Source organism: Salvelinus fontinalis, chromosome 20 (genome assembly GCF_029448725.1).
Source record: "Salvelinus fontinalis isolate EN_2023a chromosome 20, ASM2944872v1, whole genome shotgun sequence".
Classification (NCBI taxonomy): domain Eukaryota; kingdom Metazoa; phylum Chordata; class Actinopteri; order Salmoniformes; family Salmonidae; genus Salvelinus; species Salvelinus fontinalis.
In genome coordinates this window covers 3,974,158-3,998,712 of record NC_074684.1, presented here as the reverse complement: position 1 = coordinate 3,998,712, position 24,555 = coordinate 3,974,158, and the positions used below count along the sequence as shown (strand labels likewise).

The 24,555-nt window shown below is 43.4% G+C and overlaps 1 protein-coding gene across 3 annotated transcripts in view; it reads left to right on the top strand.

Moving 5' to 3' along the window:
• LOC129817161 (utrophin-like) overlaps positions 1-24,555 on the top strand; it is a 189,775-nt gene that overhangs the window by 83,134 nt on the left and 82,086 nt on the right. For all 3 annotated transcript variants that reach the window (XR_008753666.1, XR_008753665.1, XM_055872132.1), the window contains exons 3-7: positions 7,784-7,940; positions 16,821-16,950; positions 20,559-20,827; positions 22,551-22,697; positions 23,834-23,912. Coding sequence is in view for 1 of the 3 variants with exons in the window: in XM_055872132.1 (XP_055728107.1) it covers positions 7,784-7,940; positions 16,821-16,950; positions 20,559-20,827; positions 22,551-22,697; positions 23,834-23,912 (782 nt within the window). In the remaining 2 variants the exon portion in view is untranslated. The remainder of the gene's footprint in view (positions 1-7,783; positions 7,941-16,820; positions 16,951-20,558; positions 20,828-22,550; positions 22,698-23,833; positions 23,913-24,555) is intronic.

Genomic DNA, 24,555 nt, shown 5'->3' with positions numbered 1-24,555 from the left:
GGATGATATCTATGAGGGTGCCCGTGCTTACGGATTTGGGGTTGTACCTGGTAGGTTCATTGATAATTTGTGTGAGATTGAGGGCATCAAGCTTAGATTGTAGGATGGCCGTGGTGTTAAACATGCCCCGGTTTAGGTTACCTAGTAGCACGAGCTCAGAAGATACATATGGGGCAATCAATTCACATATGGGTTCGAGTGCACAGCTGGGGGCAGAGGGTGGTCTACAGCAAGCGGCAACAGTGAGAGACTTGTTTCTGGAAAGGTGGATTTTCAAAAGTAGAAGCTCTAATTGTTTTTGGTACAGACTTGGATAGTAATACAGAACTCTGCAGGCTATCTTTGCAGTAGATTGCAACACCGCCCCCTTTGGCAGTTCTATCTTGGCGGAAAATGTTATGATTAGTAATTAGGTAATACACGTTGCTCTGTATTTTTTCTAGTCGAGTTGTGATGGTGGGTGCAATTGTAAACTATGATTTATACCTGAAATTGCACATTTTTCTAACAAAACCTATCCTATACCATAAATATGTTATCAGACTGTCATCTGATGAGGTTTTTTCTAGGTTAGTGGCTATCAATATCTTTATTTGGCCGAATTGGTCTTTTGCTTACGTGGTTAGCTAATAGATTTACATATTTTGTATACATATACAGATTTACATATTTTGTCTTCCCTGTAAAACATTTAAAAAATCTGAAATGGTGGCTTTATTCACAAGATCTGTATCTTTCATTAGGTGTCTTGGACTTGTGATTTAATGATATTTAGATGCTACTATTTAATTGTGACGCTATGCTAGCGATGCTACTCAGTGTGGGGGGGGGGGTGGGGGGTGCTCCCGGACCCGGGGTAGTAAGGCGTGAAAGGTTAAACATCTCTAGAGACTATATCTCTCTCATCATCACTCAATGCCTAGGTTTATTTCCAATATACTCACATCCTACCTTACCTATGTCTGTACACTATGCCTTGAATCTATGCTATCGTGCCCAGAAACCTGCTCCTTTTACTCTCTGTTCCGAACGTGCTAGACGGCCAGTTCGTATAGCCTTTAGCCGTACCCTTATCCTACTTCTCCTCTGTTCCTCTGGTGATGTAGAGGTTAATCCAGGTCCTGCAGTGCGTAGCTCCACTCCCACTCCCCAGGTGCTCTCATTTGTTAAATGCTGTAACCGTAAAAGCCTTGGTTTCATGCATGTTAACATTTGAAGCTACTCCCTAAGTTTGTTTTACTCACTGCTTTAGCACACTCTGCCAACCTGGATGGCTTAGCCGTGTCTGAATTCTGGCTTAGGAAAACCACCAAAAACCCTGAAATCTCCATCCCTAACTATAAAACATTTCGTAAAAATACACAGCGTACACTAATTGAAAGACACAGATCCTGTGAATCCAGACAATATTTCAGATTTTCTAAGTGTCTTACAGCGAAAACACAATAAATCGTTATATTAGCATACCACATGTGCAAACGTTACCAGAGCATTGATTCTATCCAAAGAGAGCGATAATGTAATCATCGCCAAAATATATTAATTTTTTCACTAACCTTCTCAGAATTCTTCCGATGACACTCCTGTAACATCATATTAAAACATACATATAGAGTTTGTTCGAAAATGTGCATATTTAGCCACAAAAAAAAACGTGGTTAGACAATGAGAAAAGTAGCCCAGCTGGTCAGAAAATGTTGTGCGCCATATTAGACAGTGATCTAGTCTTATACATAAATACTCATAAACTTGACTAAAAAATACAGGGTGGACAGCGATTGATAGACAATTTAATTCTTAATACAATCACTGAATTACATTTTTTAAATTATCCTTACTTTTCAATACAGGTTGCGCAAAGCGAAGCTATAACAAACAAAATGGCGGCATAAGCGTTTAACATTTTTCGACAGAAACACGATTTATCATAATAAATTGTTCTTACTATGAGCTGTTCTTCCATCAGAATCTTGGGCAATGAATCCTTTCTTGGGTCTAATCGTCTTTTGGTCGAAAGCTGTCCTCTTGCCATGTGGAAATGCCCACTAACGTTCGGCATGAACTGGAAAAGTGCCCAGCGGTTCAAAGTGTCTCAGAAAGCAATGCCTCAAAATCGCACTAAACGGATATAAATTGCTATAAAACGGTTCAAATTAACTACCTTATGATGTTGTTAACACCTATAACGAGTAAAAACATGACCAGAGAAATATTACTGGCTAAACAACAGGTTGGAAGGAGGCGAGTCCGACGTCCTTCGTGCGTCAGGCGCAGGCAGCCAAAGGAAGTTACTTCCGGTATTTGGTGATTTATAGAGGCACTGATTGCGCAATCGACTCCATTCAAAGCGTCATCACGTACTGACATCCAGGGGAAGACGTAAGAAGTGTCTGTTTCTCCATAGCATTTACACGGACCTTTAAACCGACCTGGGATCAGGGGCCAAGATGTCTGAAATCTGACTCCCTGTCATGAAAAGTGCTGTAGAAGGAGTTCTGTTCCACTCAGAGACATAATTCAAACGGCTATAGAAACTAGAGAGTGTTTTCTATCCAATAATAATAATAATAATATGCATATCGTACGAGCAAGAATTAAGTACTAGGCAGTTTAATCTGTAGAGCAAATTATGCTAATGCGAAACAGCACCCCCTATATTCGCAAGAAGTTAAACCAGGTGATGTCATCGCATATGTAAGAGGTGGAACAACATGGTTGGTTAAGGCATATTGAGTAGGGCTAGAGGCTCTACAGTGAAATAAGACAGTAACCACTAACCAGGACAGTAATGGACGAGGCATATTGATATTAGAGAGAAGCATGCGTAGCCAAGTGAACATATGGGTCCAGTGATTGGTTGGGCTGACTGGGGACACGGAGATTCAGACAGTTAGCAGGCCGATGCTAACAAGCTAACAGTTAGTAGGCCAGGGATAAACAAGCTAGCAGTTAGCAGACCAGGTTAGCAAGCAAGCAGTTAGCAGACCGGGGCAAGGTGGCTAGCAGTTAGCAGACCGGGGATAGCAAGCTAGCAGTTAGCAGATCGGGGATAGCAATTTAGCAGAATGGCCTTTGGGGGACGTCGCGATGGAGGTAAGTCTATTTTTGCCTCTTCATGCGGAGACATCGATAGAACAGTCGTGGATTAGTAGGGATCCAAGTAGCTCTAGGTAGCTAGCAGGCCGCGGTTAGCAGAATGGGCCTTCAGCGGACGTCACGCCCGAGGGGCCTGTTGGAATCCTCGGGCAGATTATGTCAGTATTCCAGTCGTAGAGGATCGGCGGGGTTCCGTGCCCCATACCGGCAGTAGAAGGGGTCCAGATATTGTAGCTCAGGAGTGGGCTTCGGTGGTAGCACAGGAGCCCTAGCCGGGATAGCTTCAGGCTAATGGGTGCTTGCTCCGGGATGGAAACGCTAGCCAGGAGTAGTCAAATCAAATCAAATGTATTTATATAGCCCTTCGTACATCAGCTGATATCTCAAAGTGCTGTACAGAAACCCAGCCTAAAACCCCAAACAGCAAGCAATGCAGGTGTAGAAGCACGGTGGCTAGGAAAAACTCCCTAGAAAGGCCAAAACCTAGGAAGAAACCTAGAGAGGAACCAGGCTATGAGGGGTGGCCAGTCCTCTTCTGGCTGTGCCGGGTGGAGATTATAACAGAACATGGCCAAGATGTTCAAATGTTCATAAATGACCAGCATGGTCAAATAATAATAATCACAGTAGTTCTCGAGGGTGCAGCAAGTCAGCACCTCAGGAGTAAATGTCAGTTGGCTTTTCATAGCCGATCATTAAGAGTATCTCTACCGCTCTTGCGGTCTCTAGAGAGTTGAAAACAGAAGGTCTGGGACAGGTAGCACGTCCGATGAACAGGTCAGGGTTCCATAGCCGCAGGCAGAACAGTTGAAACTGGAGCAGCAGCATGGCCAGGTGGACTGGGGACAACAAGGAGTCATCATGCCAAGTCGTCCTGAGGCATGGTCCTAGGGCTCAGGTCCTCCGAGAGAGAGAAAGAAAGAGAGAAAGAGAGAATTAGAGAGAGCATACTTAAATTCACACAGGACACCGGATAAGACAGGAGAAGTACTCCAGATATAACAAACTGACCCTAGCCCTCCGACACATAAACTACTGCAGCATAAATACTGAAAGCTGAGACAGGAGGGGTCAGGAGACACTGTGGCCCCATCCGATGATACCCCCGGACAGGGCCAAACAGGAAGGATATAACCCCACCCACTTTGCCAAAGCACAGCCCCCACACCACTAGAGGGATATCTTCAACCACCAACTTACCATCCTGCGACAAGGCCGAGTATAGCCCACAAAGATCTCCACCACGGCACAACCCAAGGAGGGGCGCCAACCCATACAGGAAGATCACGTCAGTGACTCAACCCACTCATTTGACGCACCCCTCCTAGGGACGGCATGAAAGAGCACCAGTAAGCCAGTGACTCAGCCCCTGTTATAGGGTTAGAGGCAGAGAATCCCAGTGGAGAGAGGGGAACCGGCCAGGCAGAGACAGCAAGGTCGGTTCATTGCTCCAGAGCCTTTCCGTTCACCCGGGATTGCGGTTAGCTAGTTGCGAAGATCCAAATGAAAATGCTCAGAGTTTGCGGTAGTAATCCGGAGATATGGAGGGGGAAAATAAATATATAAATAAAAAAGTAGGCCCGTTATGCTCTGGTTTGAGTCACGTTGTTCAAACTGGCGAGAGCTTTCCGAGCTAAAGGTTAGCTGATGACCTCTAGCAATGGTTTCCTAACTGAGAGCTGGTAGGTAGTTAGCTGGCTAGCTTCAGTTGAGGGATTCCAGATTCGAAGTAAATAGAAATACTTTAGAAAAAAAACAGATCCACGCCACATTGGGTGAGGTGGGTTGCAGGAGAGTATTTAGAAGTTGAGGTTTAGGAAAATATTTTTAAAAGATATGCGAATAAAAATATGTAAAAAGATATATACAAGGGACACAACAGGACAAAGACGAATGACTGCTACGCCATCTTGGATGGCCCAAACTAACTAACAAACTAAGCCCAAACCAGATGGGATGGCGTATCGCTGCAGAATGCTGTGGTAGCCATGCTGGTTAAGTGTGCCTTGAATTCTAAATAAATCACTGACAGTGTCACCAGCAAAGCACCCCCACACCATAACACCTCCTCCTCCATGCTTAACGGTGGGAACCACACATGTGGAGATCATCTGTTCACCAACACCACGTCTCACAATGACACGGTTGGAACCAAAAATCTCCAATTTGGACTCAAGACCAAAGGACAGATTTCCATCGGTCTAATGTCCATTGCTCGTGTTTCTTGGCTCAAGCAAGTCTCTTCTTCTTATTGGTGTCCTTATTAGTGGTTTCTTCGCAGCAATTCGACCAAGAAGGCCTGATTCACACAGTCTCCTCCAAACAGTTGATGTTGAGATGTGTCTGTCTGTCACTTGAACTCTGTGAAGCATTTATTTGGGCTGCAATTTCTGAGGTTGGTAACTAATGAACCTATCCTCTGCAGCAGAGGTATCTCTGCGGCTTCCATTCCTGTGGCGGTCCTCATGAAAGCCAGTTTCATCATAGCGCTTGATGGTTTTTGCGACAGCGCTTGAAGAAACGTTCAAAGTTCTTGAAATGTTCCTTATTGACTGACCTTCATTTGTTAAAGTGATTATTGACTATTTTTTCTCTTTGCTTATTTGAGCTGTTCTTGCCATTATATGGACTTGGTATTTTACCAAATAGGGCTATCTTCTGTATACCCCCCTACCTTGTCACACCAACTGAAATGCATTATGATGAAAAGAAATTCCACAAATGACCTTTTAAGAAGGCACACATGTTAATTGAAATGCATTCCAGGTGACTACCTCATGAAGCTGGTTGAGAGAATGCTAAGTGTGCAAAAGCTGTCATCAAGGTTAAAGGGTGGCTATTTGAAGAATCTCACATAAAATATATTTTGATTTGTTAACTTCTTCTGGCTGCAAGCCCGACGTCGGTACACTTATGACAACAGCCAGCTCAAGTGCAGGGAGCGAAATTCAAAATATACATTTTTTAAATATTTAAACTCTTTTTTGGTTTTGATGTCTTCACTATTATGCTACAATGTAAAAATAAAGGTTGAAAAATAAAGGTTGATTAAAATAATGGTTGATTAAACCACTCAATAAACTGTAACTAGAGCATGTATGCTTTACTTGCCACCGATGAGAGTTGGAACCAATATGGCGTCACGGAACTCTTCAGGACCTGAACAGTGGAGGAGCGACCACAACCTTGGCATAAATAAAGAGAGAGACGGAGAGAGTGGAAGATATTCATAGAGTGAAAGAGAGATGGAGGGAGAGAGTGAAGGTGGCAGGGGCAAGATGGAGATGTTGATAGGAGCAACGGCTGTGAAGGGGAAGAAAAGGTGTGGTGAGCAAAGGAGATAAGTAATATGTGAGGAATAGCGAAGGAAGGTTACAGCGTACTAGAAAACAATAGATCAAGAGATAGATGCAGAGCGAGGGTAAAATATGTTATGCGAGGCGAAGGTAGGAGCAGGTGAAGATCAACACTTCACAGCCTGAAAGCCCCAACTACTACTAGGCAAAAAAGACACAGATGGAGTGAAATCAGACAGAAACACTGCAAGTTCCATAAAGATTAAAAGTAACAGCATATTCATAAGAGCACTATTATTCCCTATAAACCATGTAACTCTGTGTATCTCCATAGGATGGAGGCAAGGCTGAGCTGTCAGCAGGTTGTGCGCGTGTGTGTGTGCTGTGTTCGTGCATGCACTGTGCCTGTGCATGCGAGCGCGTGGGTGTGTGTGCTGCAATGTGTGTACTATTTAGAGCAAATTATGTCTTAATTACTGTACATAATAATAATGAGTAGCTGCTATGAAACTTTGCTGCTGTACATAATGGTCAGACGCATTATGGTGAGCGGAGGATGTCAAAACAAAACATTTAAGAACACACACATTAAATAATAATACACATTATGCTATATATCCACACACTTTGATGCACACGAGGCACCAACGGACATACACTCCAATATAAGTGGTTTTGGCTGCCCTCCAGAGAGAGTAGATTTTCCCTCTAATGCTCACTTTGTCTCCAGGTCTTAATAATGCTTCAAGATGTTGGAGATATCCAGCAAACTTGCTACTTTGAAATGCGGCCAACTGTAATGGTTGACACACCAATCCACCCCAACCTCACCAGTCTAGCCATGGTCTGACCATGTTATTCTGTTGTAGTAACCAGTAGGACTTGTATGGCTGGTTTAACCTGCTGCTTATATGGAGATAAACTTAGAGGCCTTGAGGTTTGTGTGTTGCCCTGAGAGTCATACCATGTAAAGACTTAAAAAATGGGACCCTGTGCTTCTCTACTTGCTTACTCAGCATTAAGGAGATAGATTGGGGGTATGGCCAGGCGATAGACTAGAGTCCTGTCCAGGGGGTATTCTTGTGCCTCAGGCTACAGAACCCAGGAGATAGGAGGCTCCTGCTCCTCTGAGTCGTTCCAGCACACACTAGCCAATACAAGACTTGTGCAACTTACTTTTTACATGGAGATGGACCTGACCATGTCATAACATTTTTGTAACCATTTTTCGACCAGGTTATAACCGTATTGTGAACATATTTTCCGCCTGGGTTGTAACTGTGTTTTAACCATGTTATGACCAGGTTATAGCCGTATTGTGAACATATTTTACCTGGGTTGTGACTGTGTTATAACCATATTTTAACCATGTTATGGCCATTTGTTTCCAGGGCTCACCTGGAGGCGAGTGCGGAGCGTTGGAGTCGTCTTCAGAGCCTGCTGGAGGAGCTGTGGAGGTGGATCTGTCTGAAGGAGAAGGAACTGGCCAAACAGATGCCCATAGGAGGAGATGTCCCCACCCTGCTGCAGCAGCACAACCACTGCAAGGTCAGTACCATAACACAACCACTGCTCAATCAGTACCGTAACACAGCCACTGTACGGTCAGTACCATAACACAACCACTGCTCAATCAGTACCGTAACACAACCACTGCTCAATCAGTACCGTAACACAACCACTGCGCCATCCTTACCGTAACAGACACTGTACGGTCAGTACTGTAACACAACTTTTACACAGTCATTACCATGCCTGCTTCCAGGAATTGTGTACAGATCCTTGCAACATGGGGCTGTGCATCATCATGCTGAAACATGAGGTGATGGCGGCGGATGAATGGCACGACAATGGGCCTCAGGATCTCATCACGGTATCTCTGTGCATTCAAATTGCCATCAATAAAATTCAATTATTTTCGTTGTCCGTAGCTCATGCCTGCTCATACCATAACACCACCGCCACCATGGGGCACTCTGTTCACAACGTTGACATCAGCAAACCGCTCGCCCACATGACGTACTGCCAAATTCTCTAAAACAACATTAGAGGCGTCTTACGGTAGAGAAATCAACATTCAATTATCTGGCAGCAGCTCTGGGGAACAATCCTGAAGTCACCATGCCAATTGCACGCTCCCTCAAAAGTTGAGACATCTGTAACATTGTGTTGTGTGACAAAACTGTACATTTTAGAGAAGCCTTTTATTGTCCCCAGCACAATGATTCTTGATATGCCACACCTGTCAGGATAAGGATTATCTTGGCAAAGGAGAAAATCTCACTAACAGGGATGTAAACAAATTTCTGCTCAAAATATGAGAGAAGGAAGCTTTTAGTGCGTATGGAACATTTCTGGGATCTTTTATTTCAGCTCATGAAACATGGGACCAACACTTTACATGTTGCTTTTTTATTTCAGTGTGCTATACATACAGTACATGTATGGCTATATGGACATTGGAGGTCTGAATGGAGGCTTAGGAAGGTACAGGGAAATGTCCGGAAGGAAGGAAAGAGGAAATAAGTAAGCTAAGCCACTCCCGTGAATAAAGAGGAGGATATAGGAGGGCTGGAGCAGAGTGGAAAGGAGAGGAAGAAAAAGGATGATGAGATGACGGTCTGAGAAATCAAGGAGACAGAAAGAGCGACAGAGAGGAAGTGAGAGAGGAGTGCGAGAGAAGGGTGATGTTAATGGAGAGACAGGCGAAGAAGGGGCGAGATTGAGATGAAGAGCTCAGGAGGTAGTAGAGAGACATTTTCTGAATCACTCAAAGGGAGCGATAGAACCGTTGCATTTTTATTGAGGCATATCAATCCTTATATCACCAAGTCAACATCATTTATCCTCTGTTTTTATGAATACAGCTAGTTGTTTACAGTACATATAGATGAATGTAAACAAATGAAAGGGCGGAAAAGGAAGACATTTTGTTATTCCGGGGCGGGTGTTGCCCGACAGTGCTCTTCTCCTCCAGCGAGTTTGTCGATTGTGTCTGTGTTTTTGTCTGCTGATGATAGCTTTTATTAATCACGCATTCAATTATCCAATAAAAGCCCCGTGTAAGCGTCTCACTGATTAAACTCATCAATCAGCTTTATTAAATTAACCGATTTTAGAGCGGGAGAGAGAGGCGTAGGGGGAGAGAGAGGGACGAGAAGAGAGCACTTTGTGGCCTTTTTTTAATCACTCTCCTTTTATCTCCCTGCAACAGTTTTCATTTTCTTCACAGTGTGGGGAGAAGCTACAACAATATGTTGTATTTAAGTATATAATTAAAACGGAGTGAAGTATATAATTAAAAGGAGTGATTAGGAGTGTGTGTCTGCTATTTACTGGTTTTGAAGGGGTTTAATTAACTCACTGTTTCCGGAGGCTTACGTTTCGAGAGTGTTGTTGTCCTCATTTCGCTAATACTACGGTCAGTTGAGAGGGTGAGCCAAGCTAACATTTTTACACAGCCTATGTTAAGCTATGGAAGCCAAAGTTGAAGCTAATATAATCTGAATAGCTACGCTAAGGTGGTTTAATCACACTGTCTGTGTGATTGATTAGCACCATTTGTACCTGGATGGGCAGGTTGTAAAGTAAAATGAAATTAAACTGCTGCGTTGCCACAACCTCATCTCCCTCAGAGGGAGAAAGAGAGAGAGAGAACCAGAGAGAGGGAAACAGAGACTTTCTGACTTTGAACTATTACCTATCATTGATGACTTAACTTTTAATTTGTTTCTCCATTTAACTTTAGAAACGTCCTATGTATCTGAATTGAGCCTGGTGAACTTTAAAGGTCCTTTATTGTGTTGGTTGGCGTTCATTTAGTTTACTTAGCAAAGTCAAGTCTCAAATGTCATGTCTTACTGGGTTGTAGGGGAGTTTTCTGACTTTGAGGGGCCAAGAAATTCTTATTTGCAATGACGGCCTACACCAGCCAAACCCGGATGATGCTGGGCCAATTGTGTGCCAGCCTATGGGACTCCCAATCATGGCCGGTTGTGATACAGCCTGGATTCAAACCAGGGTGTCTGTAGTGACGCCTCTAGCACCGAGATGCAGCCATGTGGCCATGGCTTGCTATGCAAAGCAGGCAGACAGGCATCAAGGCATTCAGTTACTATTTGATTGAACATTAGAATGGATAGTTCTGTGGTGAAAACAGCTCGTTGATGAGAGGTAGGAGAATGGCGAGATTCGTGCAAGCTAACAGGCGGGCCACAAACAAACTAAATAACAGTACAGTGCAACAGTGGTGTGCAGTACGGCATCTCAGAATGTTCAACTCATCAGTCATTGTCACGGATTGGCTATTGCAGCAGACGACCACACCAGGTTCCAATCCTATCAGCAATGTCTTCCAGAGTTAGCATGATTCTGCTTCAATTCACACTGACAGCCTTGAGAGGGGGAGAGAGATGTTGAGAGGGAAAGTAAAAGGGAGGAGAGGTGTTACGAATCCCTTTGGCCCGGCAGTCTACGGGGATGGTAACGAGACCCGTAACATAACTCATGCAAAGTAGAATAGTGAAAACGAAACAGTGAGAACGAAAAACCACACACAACTAAATTACCATCTAACACTCATGGTTTATTTGTAAACACACGGTAATGGGGAGCGGGAAAAGGGACTGAGCTGGACCCAAGGAAAGAAACAAATATCCAAAAACACCCTTAAGCTAGACTAACCTACTTCAATACAGCTAACTAACTAACCAAAAATAGTGGGTGGTCCGCCCAGTTCTAACTAGTGTTCTCAGACAAAGTATTCCTACGGGTAGTGTATGCCCATTGGCGACTTGTCTTGGTACCCCCTTTCCCATCATCAAACAAACAGTCAAACACCATAACAAATCCAATACTCACAGGGTAACGGACAAAGTGAGAGTGAGTGAGTGAGAGTGAGTGAGAGTGAGTGAGAGTGAGTGAGAGTGAGTGAGAGTGAGTGAGAGTGAGTGAGAGTGAGTGAGTGAGAGTGAGTGAGAGTGAGTGAGTGAGAGTGAGTGAGAGTGAGTGAGAGTGAGTGAGAGTGAGTGAGAGTGAGTGAGAGTGAGTGAGAGTGAGAGTGAGAGTGAGAGTGAGAGTGAGTGTGTGAGTGTGAGTGTGTGAGTGAGTGAGAGTGTGTGAGTGAGTGAGAGTGTGTGAGTGAGAGTGTGTGAGTGAGAAACTGATGCTGTTGCTGCTTCCTGTCGTAACGTTTTTTTGATTTATAGCCAAATATCAAACACAGGTTTTAAATGTCCAAATTCATATCAATATGCAGAAATATGTGATATGTTGAAGACCGAGACATAAAAATGACTCCCAACACATGTGTAATTCTTGTATTCAGACTACTTGTATTAATACCTAAAAAAAACTGCTCACTCACCAACGTTTACCAAGCGGTCGCTCTGAAATATATTAGCTTGTTCCACTTTAATCAATAGCGAGCACAAATGTATCACTCACATCGATATTGTATTGAAATCAATGGATCTGGGACAATAATTGTGGCAACAAGTACCGTTTGCACTCTTCTGACAGACAAACCTGAAATAACTTTGGTATACTACTAGATGAGAACCTATATTAGCCATTTATCAACTCATATCTGTGTGGGGAGATGTTCACGGTAGATGGCCTGTACAGAAAATGGAAATGACACTTTTTTGACTGTATAATTTCAACAAATCGAATTCCCACATCGATTTCTAAATAGCAACAGGAGTTGTCTTTCATTTGAGTGATAGTTTGGGCTTCAAATCTGTGTGTGGTATTGAGGCCAGAAAACATTTTGTTGCCACCATGGTCTGGAAAATGACAGCAGCGTTCAGGGTTCTGCCACAAACAGTCGCATATGACAAAAACACTGGTACTCAACCAAATATATTGATCTGTTTTAAGCATTCGATTTTGCGTATTCGTGATGACTTTTATTGTATCATCACCAATCTGAGGTTTAAAAAAAGTGTGTATTTCCTGTTATTATTGTGTGGTGAAAATGTTCCATCTGTGTAATGTAGTAGTAACATGTTCTGTCCACCATAGGGGACATGTGCATAATATAACATAATTCAATATTTCGACAGGAAAGATATTTGAAGACACGGCTATTTTTACACCCACTGCCAATGTGAACACCCTTTCAATTTCCCTCTTTTCTTTTCATGAATCACCTCTGCCTCTCAATGTACTTGTCTTCCCTAATTTCATTTATTTCCTCAACTCTGCCAAAGTAAAAAAATATATATATATTATTTTGAAGAAAATATATATTCTAAAATCCGATTTATGACATGAAGTATACTCAAATATAACTGTTAATGTTTCCTTTTTTTGTAAGTATTTCCGTATGTCTGTTGATAAATGTATCCTACTACAACACTCAACCCAGCATGCTGTCATCATCTCTTCAAAGGACTTGGGCCGGTGTTGCGTGACAAATGGTGCCCCGGAAATCCCGCTACTCTGTCTTCCTCATCTCGTCCTGTCTGATTAAACCATAAGCCTTTATTAAAACAGCAAGGCTCACAATTGTCACACCGTGATCTGTTTCACCTGTCTTTGTGATTGTCTCCACCCCCCTCCAGGTGTCTCCCATCTTCCCCATCTGCCTGCCCTGGACCTGTCTTTTGCCTGCCCCTGATCGATTAATAAACTGTTGTTACTTTGACATTGTCTGCATCTGGGTCTTACCTGAAATGTGATAACAATATAATGTAGTTCCTCTTTATTTCTCTTTGACATCGTCCTCTCACAAAGCAATCACACAGCCCGATAGGCATCAGAGGCCCCCTGGGGTTCCGGCTGCTATATCAAAACAAGAATAATTACTCTGTAGTCCTGCTTTCCCCTTCTTCCTCTCGTCCCTTGTGTTTTGGCACACATGTTAGTTTGGCTCCCGAGTGGCGCCGCGGTCTAAGGCATTGCATCTCAGTGCAAGAGGCATCACTACAGTCTCTGGTTTAAATCCAGGCTGTATCACATCAGGCCTTGACTGGGAGTCCTGTAGGGTGTCGCCGGGGTAGGCCGTCATTGTAAATAAGAATTTGTTCTTAAATGATTTGCTTAGTTAAATTCATGTTTTTTTTATTTAAAAAAAGGTAATTTAGAGAGTGACCGCTAGTCCCCAGGACTAACCTGTGTGTGTGTGTGTGTGTGTGTGTGTGTGTGTGTGTGTGTGTGTGTGTGGGGGGGGGGGGGGGGATAGGGAGGATGTGGGGGAGAAAGAGTAAGGTAGTGGAGAGGAGAGGATGGTAGAGTGACTTCGAGTTAGTGAAATAGAACACAAAAAGATAGAGTGCGTGTGTGTGAGAAAGAGGGTGAGAAAGTGAGTGTATGACAGAGAGAATGTGTGGGTGATATAATTTGGTATTAGTGAGTCCTCTGAGGAAGCATGCAGGCTGCTGTGTTGTGAACAGTGCTGGGTGAACGCCTCGCTTTATTCTATATCGCTCATTTAATTTCACTATGACCGCAGGGAAATCTCATTTGACCTGCCTTTCCCTCCTTCAATCGCTGCTCCTGCTATCTCCCTCTTTCTCTCTCTTTCTTCTCGATCTCTTGTTGTCTCTTTCGATGAGAGAAGGTTAGATAGGGAGCACATTCTGAATTGCTGCCATCACCTGAATAGATGTTGAGATTATTGTTTACAGTGCTGTGATGAGGAGAGACCCCATCTCATCTCTGTGTGCGCGTGCTTGCGTTCGTGCGTGTGTATGAGTATGTGTGCATCTAGACGCCCGTTCCTTTGAATGGAAAATGTCTTGTTTTACAATGAAAGGCGGGGTTGAATAAAGTGACATTTGAGTTTTTTACTTGTTTGATATGGAGATGGTAGTTTTGTGGTGGATAGGTTGCCATAGGAATTAGAACAGTGTGGAAAATAGGGTTCACATAGAGTTCACAACGGTGATGATACTGGGAGATGAAAACTATGATTCCAATACAGGCACTTCTACTGAGGCACTTGGACATTTAGAGATAAAGACGGTCCTTGCAGTATCTATCATTTTGATGAAAATTACATTATTATTGCTTGAGTTCACTAATGTGCAGTGGCGTGTGTTCATAGATGCCAGGCTTCTCTTTCGTCTCTCTGTTTCCTAAATGTCCTTAAAATTCCCAATGGGAACTTTCGAAGTGGCACAGTCATAGGATGGCACCTTTCCAACAAGTCAGTTCGTCAAATTTCTGCCCTGCTAGAGCTGTCAACTGTAAGTGCTATTAATTGGGAAGTGTAAACGTCCAGGAGCAACAACGGCTCAGCTGCGAAGTGGTAGGCCACACAAGCTTACAGAAAGGGACCGTCGAGTGCTGAAGCGTGTAAAATCTTCTCACTACCGAGTTCCAAACTGCCTCTGGAAGCAATGTCAGTACAAGAACTGTTCGTCGGGAGCTTCATGAAATGGGTTTCCATGGCCGAGCAGTGGCACACAAGCCTAAGATCACCATGCGCAACATCAAGCGTCGGCTAGAGTGGTGTAAAGCTCGCCACCATTGGACTGGAAACACGTTCTCTGGACTGCTGAAACACGCTTCACCATCCTGCAGTCCGACGGACGAATCTAGGATGCCAGGAGAACTCTACCTGCCCGAAAGAATAGTACCAACTGTAAAGTTTGGCGGAGGAGGAATAATATTCTAGAGCTGTTTTTCATGTTTCGTGCTTGGCCTCTTAGTTCCAGTGAAGGTAAATCTTAACGCTACAGCATACAATGACATTCTAGACAATTCTGTGCATCCTACTTTTTGGAAATAGTTTGGAGAAGGCCCTTTCCGGTTTCAGCATGACAATACCCCCGTGCACAAAGCGAGGTGCATACAGTAATGATTTGTCGAGATTGATGTGGAAGAACTTGACTGGCCTGCACAGAGTCCTGACCTCAACCACTCAAATACTTTTCGGATGAATTTGGAACGCCAACTGCGAGCCAGGCCATCGGTCAACATCAGTGCCCGACCTCACTAATGCTCGTGTGGCTGAATGGAAGCAAGTCCCCGCAACAATGTTCCAGCAGTGGAAAGCCTTCCAAGAAGAGTGGAGGTTGGTATAGCAGCAAAGGGGAACCTACTCCATGTTAATAACCATGATTTTGAAATTAAATGTTTGACGAGCAGGTGTCCACAAACCTTTGGTCATGCAGTGTATCTCACCGGCGAAAGCATCTGAGCGAATGAAACAGCACCCCTCTGTCTCAGTATGTGTAGCGTATCTATCTGATGCTGTCTGGTCAGAAAGAGTATGACATTGTTTCCGCCTGTAGCACTGAATGCCAAGGAAGCCAGCGAGCATTTGGCCTCCCTTGATAAAAAACATTATAGAATATTAGACAACCTGAACTGAGTGAGCTGAGCTGTGAATGGTCCTGGCGCAACAAAGAAATGTGTCAAAGGAAGCCAGTTTGGATTTGGCTTCAGACCAATCACTTCAGAAGCCAAACATCATTGACCGGAAAAAAATTGAATTGTTGCATCTCGTTGTGTTGTTGTCCTCTGGTGGCAAGCTAGTAAGCTAAAATCGTCCCTTTCCTAAATTAGCCATGGATGGAGATTTGGACTTGTGTTTTTCTTAATTTGCAGTATTCGCCAATGATTATAACGGCGATTCTGATCCAACGATTAATTCATACATTGTGCCCCTGGCCTGAGAGGATGGAATTTCAATACATAGCTTGATGTAGTATGCTAATGTTTACTAGCTGGCCTGGCACATCAATGCCCATGAAAGGAAGTTAGTCTGGCGAACAAACATTTTAACCAGGTAGCCTAGGACAAAAAAAACTACAACATGTGCTGTATGATAGTCACAGACTGTTTAGGCAACATGAAAGAGGAGGATGGCATTGGCGTTTCTCTACAAGTAGGGTGAGTCAACATGTTTTTCCTACTTGCGCACACACACAGAGAGAAATCAGCCACATCCTATTTACCTTACGTTGATTGGACTAAATAAATTGGTATCTTTTAGTTGTCACCATATTAGACTAAGCATAGGTGATTAGATGATGTTGAAGTAGAAATGGTGCTGGAGTATTGAAGGCAGCTCCTGTTTTCTTTGCATCTTGCGGTAACTCTACTTGGTTCTAAATCAATAGTTGTTTAGTAGTCCGAAAATGTTGAGAAACATTACCTTGCTTGACCATGCTGTAGGTCATGTAACTGTTTGTTACATGCAATATGTTTTGTGAACTTTTGTTATATGCATATGAACTGACAGGTTACAGAGAGAACAACGCAATGATCACAACACATACTGTGGGTTGTAATATTTTTGGGGGGCTTGGCTTCCCCAATGATTTTACCCACGCACCGTTACTGCTAATGTGGTCCACAATAAAAATTCTCGAACTGATATGAAAGAGCTCAGTTAAGAGCAAGACATTTTGAGTGAGACATTCAGGTTAAAAGGATACCATCAATTGACCAGTCCCTGTGTGTGTTTCTCCCCAGGTGTTGCAGTCGGAGCTGAAGGACCGCGAGCATGTTGTGGCCAATACACTGGACCAGGCACACACATTCCTGGCTGACCAGCCCATCGAGGGGCCGGGAGAACCATGCAAAAACCTACAGCCCAAAACAGGTGAGTCTCCTGTCACTGACTAGCCTGAATACGCACACGCCAAAGTCCAGTGACATCAACCGACACTTAGTCTTATGTTATATTTTAATTGAACTCCTTTATAAAACCTTCTATGTGCCATAATCTACGTAATGTCAGTACTGGTCAGTTTATGTTGACCATTCCGTTTAACCTGCATACATAGTGGCCCTCCAAAACCAAGATCTGGGAAACCCAGTGTCAGGGTGGGTGAGAATGTCCTTGAAAAGCACCTTAAAAGTTCCCCAATTCACTTGATGTTTATGTTGGGTGTGATATCAGGCTCAGAATTCACCCAAACACGAAATACGCACCAGAACTCATTAGTAATTCTGTATCTAAAGGCTGCTGGGCCTAAGAGGCTGAAACAGTGAAGTCATCGCTGTGTCAGCACATTTCCTCTTTAATAGAATCGTGCTGTTAAATAATGTAGCAGGCCCCTGAGACAATCTGGGAGGGTGTGGCCAGAGCTCCGAGCAGGCAGAGATCTGGCCCTTCTGTGTGATCTTTGATGTAATTATCAAAAGAATCCTTTGGACGAATCGGTGGTTAACCTCTACCGAGCACCTACCACTGGTCCGGGAGCACCCCCCCCCCCCCCCCACACTGATTAGCATCGCTAGCATAGCGTCACAATTAAATAGTAGCATCTAAATATCATTAAATCACAAGTCCAAGACACCTAATGAAAGATACAGATCTTGTGAATAAAGCCACCATTTCAGATTTTTATAATGTTTTACAGGGAAGACAATATGTAAATCTATTAGCTAAACACGTTAGCAAAAGACACAATTTTTTTACTCCAACAGTTTTTCCTGCGTCAGTAGCTATCACTAATTCGACTAAATAAAAATATATATAGCCACTAACCAAGAAACAACTTCATAAGATGACAGTCTGATAACATATTTATGGTATAGCATAGTTTTTTTTTGAAAAATGTGCATTTTTCAGGTATAAATCACAGTTCTACATTGCAGCTGCAATCTGAAATAGTGCCGACGCAGCCAGAACAATTACAGAGACCAACGTCATATAACTAATTACTTGTCTTAAAACATTTCAGAAAAAAATACACAGCGTACAGATATTGAAAGCCCAACATCTGGTGAATCCAAACAATATTTCTGATTTATTAAATGTTTTATAGTGAAAACAAAATGTAGCGCTAAATTAGCATAGCCACGCCAGCCAGAACCAGCTGGGCGCCCCCGACCAGTTCACATGCACGACAGATATATGAAATAACATCGTAAATTGGGTCTTACTATTGCTGATCTTTCATCAGAATGTTTATCAAGGTGTCCTTAGTCCCGATGAGTCGTTCAATCCATTCATAATGGCAACTTTCCCTCTTCATTTAGCATAGGTACTGGTCGACTGGCAAGGTTCTGTCCAAAGTAAAAAAACTCACAGAACGGAACACGGCAAAAGTCCCGAAAAAATTCAAATAATCTGATTAAACTATATTGAAAAAACATACATTAAGATGATATGGTCACATGTATCAAACAAACTTCGAGACGGAGATAGTTTTCATCCGTAACGGCAGCAAAACAAAAGACAATCGCACCTCAAAATCGCGCGATTCAGAGAACCGGAAGTTGTCGGTCACGCCAAAGAAATAGGTCTTATTTCACGTCAGTACAAGATAAACAAAGAATTTCTCCTCTAACGTCCTCTTGACACCCAGAGGAAGACGAATGAAGTGTGTTTCGGGTCATAGGTGGCGTGACCATATATAGGCAGAGCGTTGAAGCGAGCATACACATCTTGCATTCTTCTTCTTGGTCAGGGAAAGTGCTGTCAAATGACTTCTGTTTCACTCAGAGACAAAATTGAAACGGTTTTAGAAACTATAGATTGTTTTCTATCCAATGGTATTAATTATATGCAAATAGTAAGAGCAATAATTGAATAAGAGGCAGTTTAATCTGTAGAGGAAATTATGCTAATGCGAAAACAGCACCCCCTGTATTCTCAAGAAGTTAAGAACTGATCTAAGGGCTGTGATGGGTAGGATGGTTTCATAGCGGTGCGTGATATATCAGAGGGTAGGTGTAATCTGAAACCGACCCTGCAATGACCTCAGATACTTTCGAAAGGGGTGTTTGACTGTAAAGGGTATATCGGATCTCAATCTGATCTAAAACCGGTGATTGGATGCTTTCACAGGAGGGACAAGGGGCTTCACAGGGTAAAACGGAGACCAGTGTCAGCACGGACACCTCTGTCTACTCTAGTCTAACTGAACCCAGTGGGTGAGAACACCTTAGTCTTCAGATCCTCTCAGACCCAATCAAACGCTCCCAGACTTTCACTGGCTTTTGTTTGCTTGTCAAACTTCTTATTTTCAAAACAGACAGCTCCCACGCTGGTCCTGTCTGGGGTGTGTGGCATCTATGGCTGGCAGACGAACAGACAGACCCTTGATGTATGCTTGGCTGGCAGACTAACAGACATACATCCCCTTGATGTGTGATTGGCTGGCAGATTAACAGATTAACAGACAGACAGACCCTTGATGTGTGATTGGCTGACAGACTAACAGACAGACAGACAGACAGACCCTTGATGTGTGATTGACTAACAGACAGACAGACAGACCCTTGATGTGTGCTTGGCTGGCAGACTAACAGACTAACAAACCCCTGATGTGTGCTTGGCTGGCAGACCTAACATACTAACAGACTAACAGACAGACCCTTAATGTGTGCTTGACTGAGAGACTAATAGACTAACAGACAGACAGACCCTTGATGTGTGCTTGGCTGACAGACTAACAGACAGACAGACCCTTGATGTGTGCTTGGCTGACATATTAACAGACTAACAAACAGACAGACCCGTGATGTGTGCTTGGCTGACAGACTAACAGACAGACAGACAGACAGACCCTTGATGTGTGCTTGTCTGGTAGACTAACAGACAGACAGACCCTTGATGCGTACTTGGCGGGCAGACTTTCAGACAGACCCTTGATGTGTGCTTGGCTGGCAGACTTTCAGACTGACAGGCAGACAGACCCTTGATGTGTGCTTGGCTGGCAGACTTACAGACTAACAGACAGACAGACCCTTGATGTGTGCTTGGCTGGCAGACTTTCAGACTAACAGACAGGCAGACAGACCCTTGATGTGTGCTTGGCTGGCAGACTTACAGACTAACAGACAGACAGACCCTTGATGTGTGCTTGGCTGGCAGACTTTCAGACTAACAGACAGGCAGACAGACCCTTGATGTGTGCTTGGCTGGCAGACTTACAGACTAACAGTCAGACAGACCCTTGATGTGTGCTTGCATGCATGCTTTAGCTTAGGGTGTTTATGATTTAGATCGTCATTGACACACTGATTTAAATTTCAGGTCTGCAGACAAGATGGTTGACTGTGGACATTGGTCATGCTCTTTTCTCTTTAGCTCACAAGTCTCTCTTTAAGTTTAAATGCTGGCTTTTATTGTACAACCAACTTTCCCCTTTGAGGTTGTTAAAGTCTTTGTCCTTGCTCAATTTCTCCCCCTCTCTCTCCCTGTCTCTCTCCCTGTCTCTCTCTCTCTCCCTCCCTCACTCTCTACCCTTCTCACAGACCTGACTCCAGAGGAGAAGGCGCAGGGTGTAGCCAGGGCCATCAGGAAGCAGACAGCGGAGGTGCAGGAGCGTTGGGAGCGTCTGCAGGACCACGTGGGTGGATGGCAGAGTCAGGTAGAAAGGGCATTTGAGAGGCTACAGGAGCTCCAGAGCAACATGGACCAGCTGGACCTGTGGCTAGCCAGGGATGAAGAGACCAAGGCTGGCTGGCAGCCTGTAGGAGACCTGCTCATAGACTCACTGCAGGACCACATAGAGAAGACCACGGTGAGGGGAGTCACTGGGGTGTTGCTGATTTATTAACTTCTCTGGGATATGTGGGACGCTAACGTCCCACTTGGCCAAAAGCCAGTAAAAATGCAGAGCACCAAATTCAAATAAATTACTATAAAAATCCAACTTTCATGAAATCACATATGAAAGACACCAAATTACAGCTACACTTGTTGTGAATCCAGCCACCATATCTGATTTCAAAAAGGATTTACGGTGAAAGCACACCAAACAATCATGTTAGGTCAGTACATAGCCACAGAAAAACAACCATTTTTCCAGCCAAAGAGAGCAGTAACAAAAAGCAGAAATAGAGATAAAATGAATCACTAACCTTTGATGATCTTCATCAGATGACACTCATAGGACTTCATGTTACACAATACATGTATGTTTTGTTCGGTAAAGTTCATATTTATATCCAAAAATCTGAGTTTAGGCGGGATGCTACTGTCTCACTTGGCCAAAAGCCAGAGAAAATGCAGAGCGCCATATTCAAATTAATTATTATGAAAATTACTATAAAATCAAACTTTCATGAAATCACACATGAAAGATACCAAATTAAAGCCACACTGGTTGTGAATCCAGCCAACATGTCAGAATTCAAATAGGCTTTTCGGTGAAAGCAAACGATGCTATTATCTGAGTTAGTACCATTGTAAACAAAGAGAGATAAGCATATTTCAACCCTGCAGGCGCGACACAAAACGCAGAAATAAAAATATAATTCATGCCTCACCTTTGACGAGCTTCTGTTGTTGGCACTCTAATATGTCCCATAAACATCACAAATGGTCCTTTTGTTCGATTAATTCCGTCGATATATATCCAAAATGTCCATTTATTTGGCGCGTTTGAGCCAGAAAAACACCGGTTCCAACTCGTGAAACATGACTACAAAATATCTCAAACGTTACCTGTAAACTTTGCCAAAATATTTGAAACTACTTTGGTAATACAACTTTAGGTATTTCTTTACGTAAATAATCGATAAAATTGAAGACGGGATGATCTGTGTTCAATACAGGATTAAAGCAATCTGTAGCATGCTTTCTGGTCACGCGCCTCTATCTAACAGTACACAACAAGTGACCCTGATGCAAAATGGCCGTACTTCTTCATTACACAAAGGAAAAACCCTCAACCAATTTCTAAAGACTGTTGGCATCCAGTGGAAGCGGTATGAACTGCAAGAAGGTCAATTAGAAATCTGTATTCCCAATGAAAATCCATTGAAAAGAGAGTGACCTCAAAAAAATATATATCTGAATGGTTTGTCCTCGGGGTTTTGCCTGTAATTAAGTTCTCTTATACTCACAGACATGATTCAAACAGTTTTAGAAACTTCAGAGTGTTTTCTATCGAAATCTACTAACAATATGCATATCTTATCTTCTGGGGATGAGTAGCTGGCAGTTGAATTTGGGTATGCTTTTCATCCAAACGTGAAAATGCTGCCCCCTATCCTAGAGAAGTTAAGTGGGAAAGAGAGAGAGAGGCGTTTTTTTTACTTCCACTACAAAACATTTAGGACCAACCAGTGTAGGTAGTGATTAACCTGTACATAAATCGGTGTCAAAAAAATGAGTTACCTAGGTCAACATCTAATCACCATTGGTACAGGTATCACCCCTGCACCATAACAGTATGTTATGGAGACATCTGCCAACATCAAAACACTGACCTGTGTGTGTGCATCCTGTGTGTGTTCCAGGCTTTCAAGGAGGAGATGGCCCCTCTGAGGCAGGACGTGCATGTGGTGAATGAGCTGTCTGGTGAGCTGGCTCCTCTGGATGTCCAGCTGTCCTCCACCTCCTCCAGACAACTGGATGACCTCAACATGCGCTGGAAACTACTACAGGTGGGCTATGGGTGTCCCACCTAAAACCTTCCCCTTTTTACAGGTGGGCAACGGGTCTCATGCCTAAAAGCATCTCCCTTTTATGTGTCATACTTAAGAAGAGGTGTCACAGCTACAAACCTCCTCCCTTTTAGGAGTTGTCATACTTGGGAGTACGTGTCACTGCTAAATGACTAAAAGGTCAAATGTAAAACCTTAACCTTTTACGAGCTATCATATTCTTGACTTTTCTACTTTCTACTCTTTTTTTCTCACCCACCTTATTCACATCTCAACCTGTCTGTACGCTCATGTTTATTCTCTCAATGTCATATTAGCCCTCTTGCTGTCTTTGTAATCAAGTATTTCTGTCCATCTCTTTCCCCCTGTTTGTGTCATTTTGTTATGTTGCTTTCTCTCATTATTCCTTCTGTCGCTCTCTGTCAGCCTGCTGTACTTTAGCTCAGATACAGAGAGGGGTGAGGAGAGGTGGCCTTCCGCTTCTCTACCTCTACAGGTTACAGAGTTCTATGTTGGCACAGTGGACTTCTGTCACTGTAGATAAATAACACTTTTTGACACAGCGGACTCGTGTCCTGGTCCAGCCTGCTGATGGCCGGGATCAGAGCCTTACTCGTGCACCCCTCAGGCTCATTTGTCACTATGCTGTTTTGATGAATGTGCGTGTGCATGTGCATATGCGTATGAGTGTGTGTGTGAGACAAAGAGAAAAAAAGAGACATCAAGAGATAGATCTTAGATTCCGTCCCTTTCCTTCTCCATGCCCCCCACCCCTGGTATTGCCATGCTGGAGTTGATGATGACCACTGAGATAGGACGCCGTGCCACTTTGGTCTGATCAAACAGAAGGGCAAACAGCACAGCAGGACTCAGTCACCAGGCACCCCATAGAGATTCACTGGGGCTGGATGAAAGTGTGGAAGACACATTTTGTCTGCCTCCTGGTTCCCTGTGTAGAGACAGCCTTATATCCTCACTGTAGGGAGGATGACTGAGTCACTGCACACAGTAAGGACACTCAGCAGTGCACACACATGCGTGCACACACACACTCAGCTGGACTGGTCAAAATAGAGCTGGCGGGATGCGGGTGTGTGTTGGTGTGTGTCTAACTCTCTCCTCTTTCTGGTGTGCAGGTGGCCATTGAAGAGAGACTAAAGCTCCTTCAGGAAGCCCACAGAGACTTTGGCCCTTCCTCCCAGCACTTCCTATCCAGTGAGTAGCCAAATCAAAGTATATTAGTCACATACACACTTTTTAGCAGATGTTATTGCGGGTGTAGCAAAATGCTTGTGTTCCTAGTTCCAACAGTGCAGTATGTAACAATTCACAACAATACACACAAATGTAAAAGTAAAAAATTGAAACAAGAAATATCTAAATATTAGGATGAGCAATGTCTGAGTGGCATTGACTAGAATACAGTAGAATAGAATATAGTATATACATATGAGATGAGAAAATAGTATGTAAACATTATTACTTGACTATTGTTTCATTATTAAAGTGCCCAGTGATTCCATGCCTATGTACAGTATAGGTAGCTTAGTGGTTAGAGCATTGGGCCTGTAAACAAAAGGTTGCTAGATCGAGTCCCTGAGCTGACAAAGAAAACATCTGTCGTTCTGCCCCTGAACAAGGTAGTTAACCCACTGTTCCTAGGCTGTCATTGTATATAAGAATTTGTTTTTAACTGACTTGCCTAGTTAAATAAATGATGAAATAAAAGATATGGGGCAGCAGCCTCTAAGGTGCAGGGTTGAGTAAATGGGTGGTAGCTGACTAGTGATGGCTATTAACAGTCTGATGGCCTTGAGATCAAAGCTGTTTTTCATTCTCTCGGTTCCAGCTTTGATGC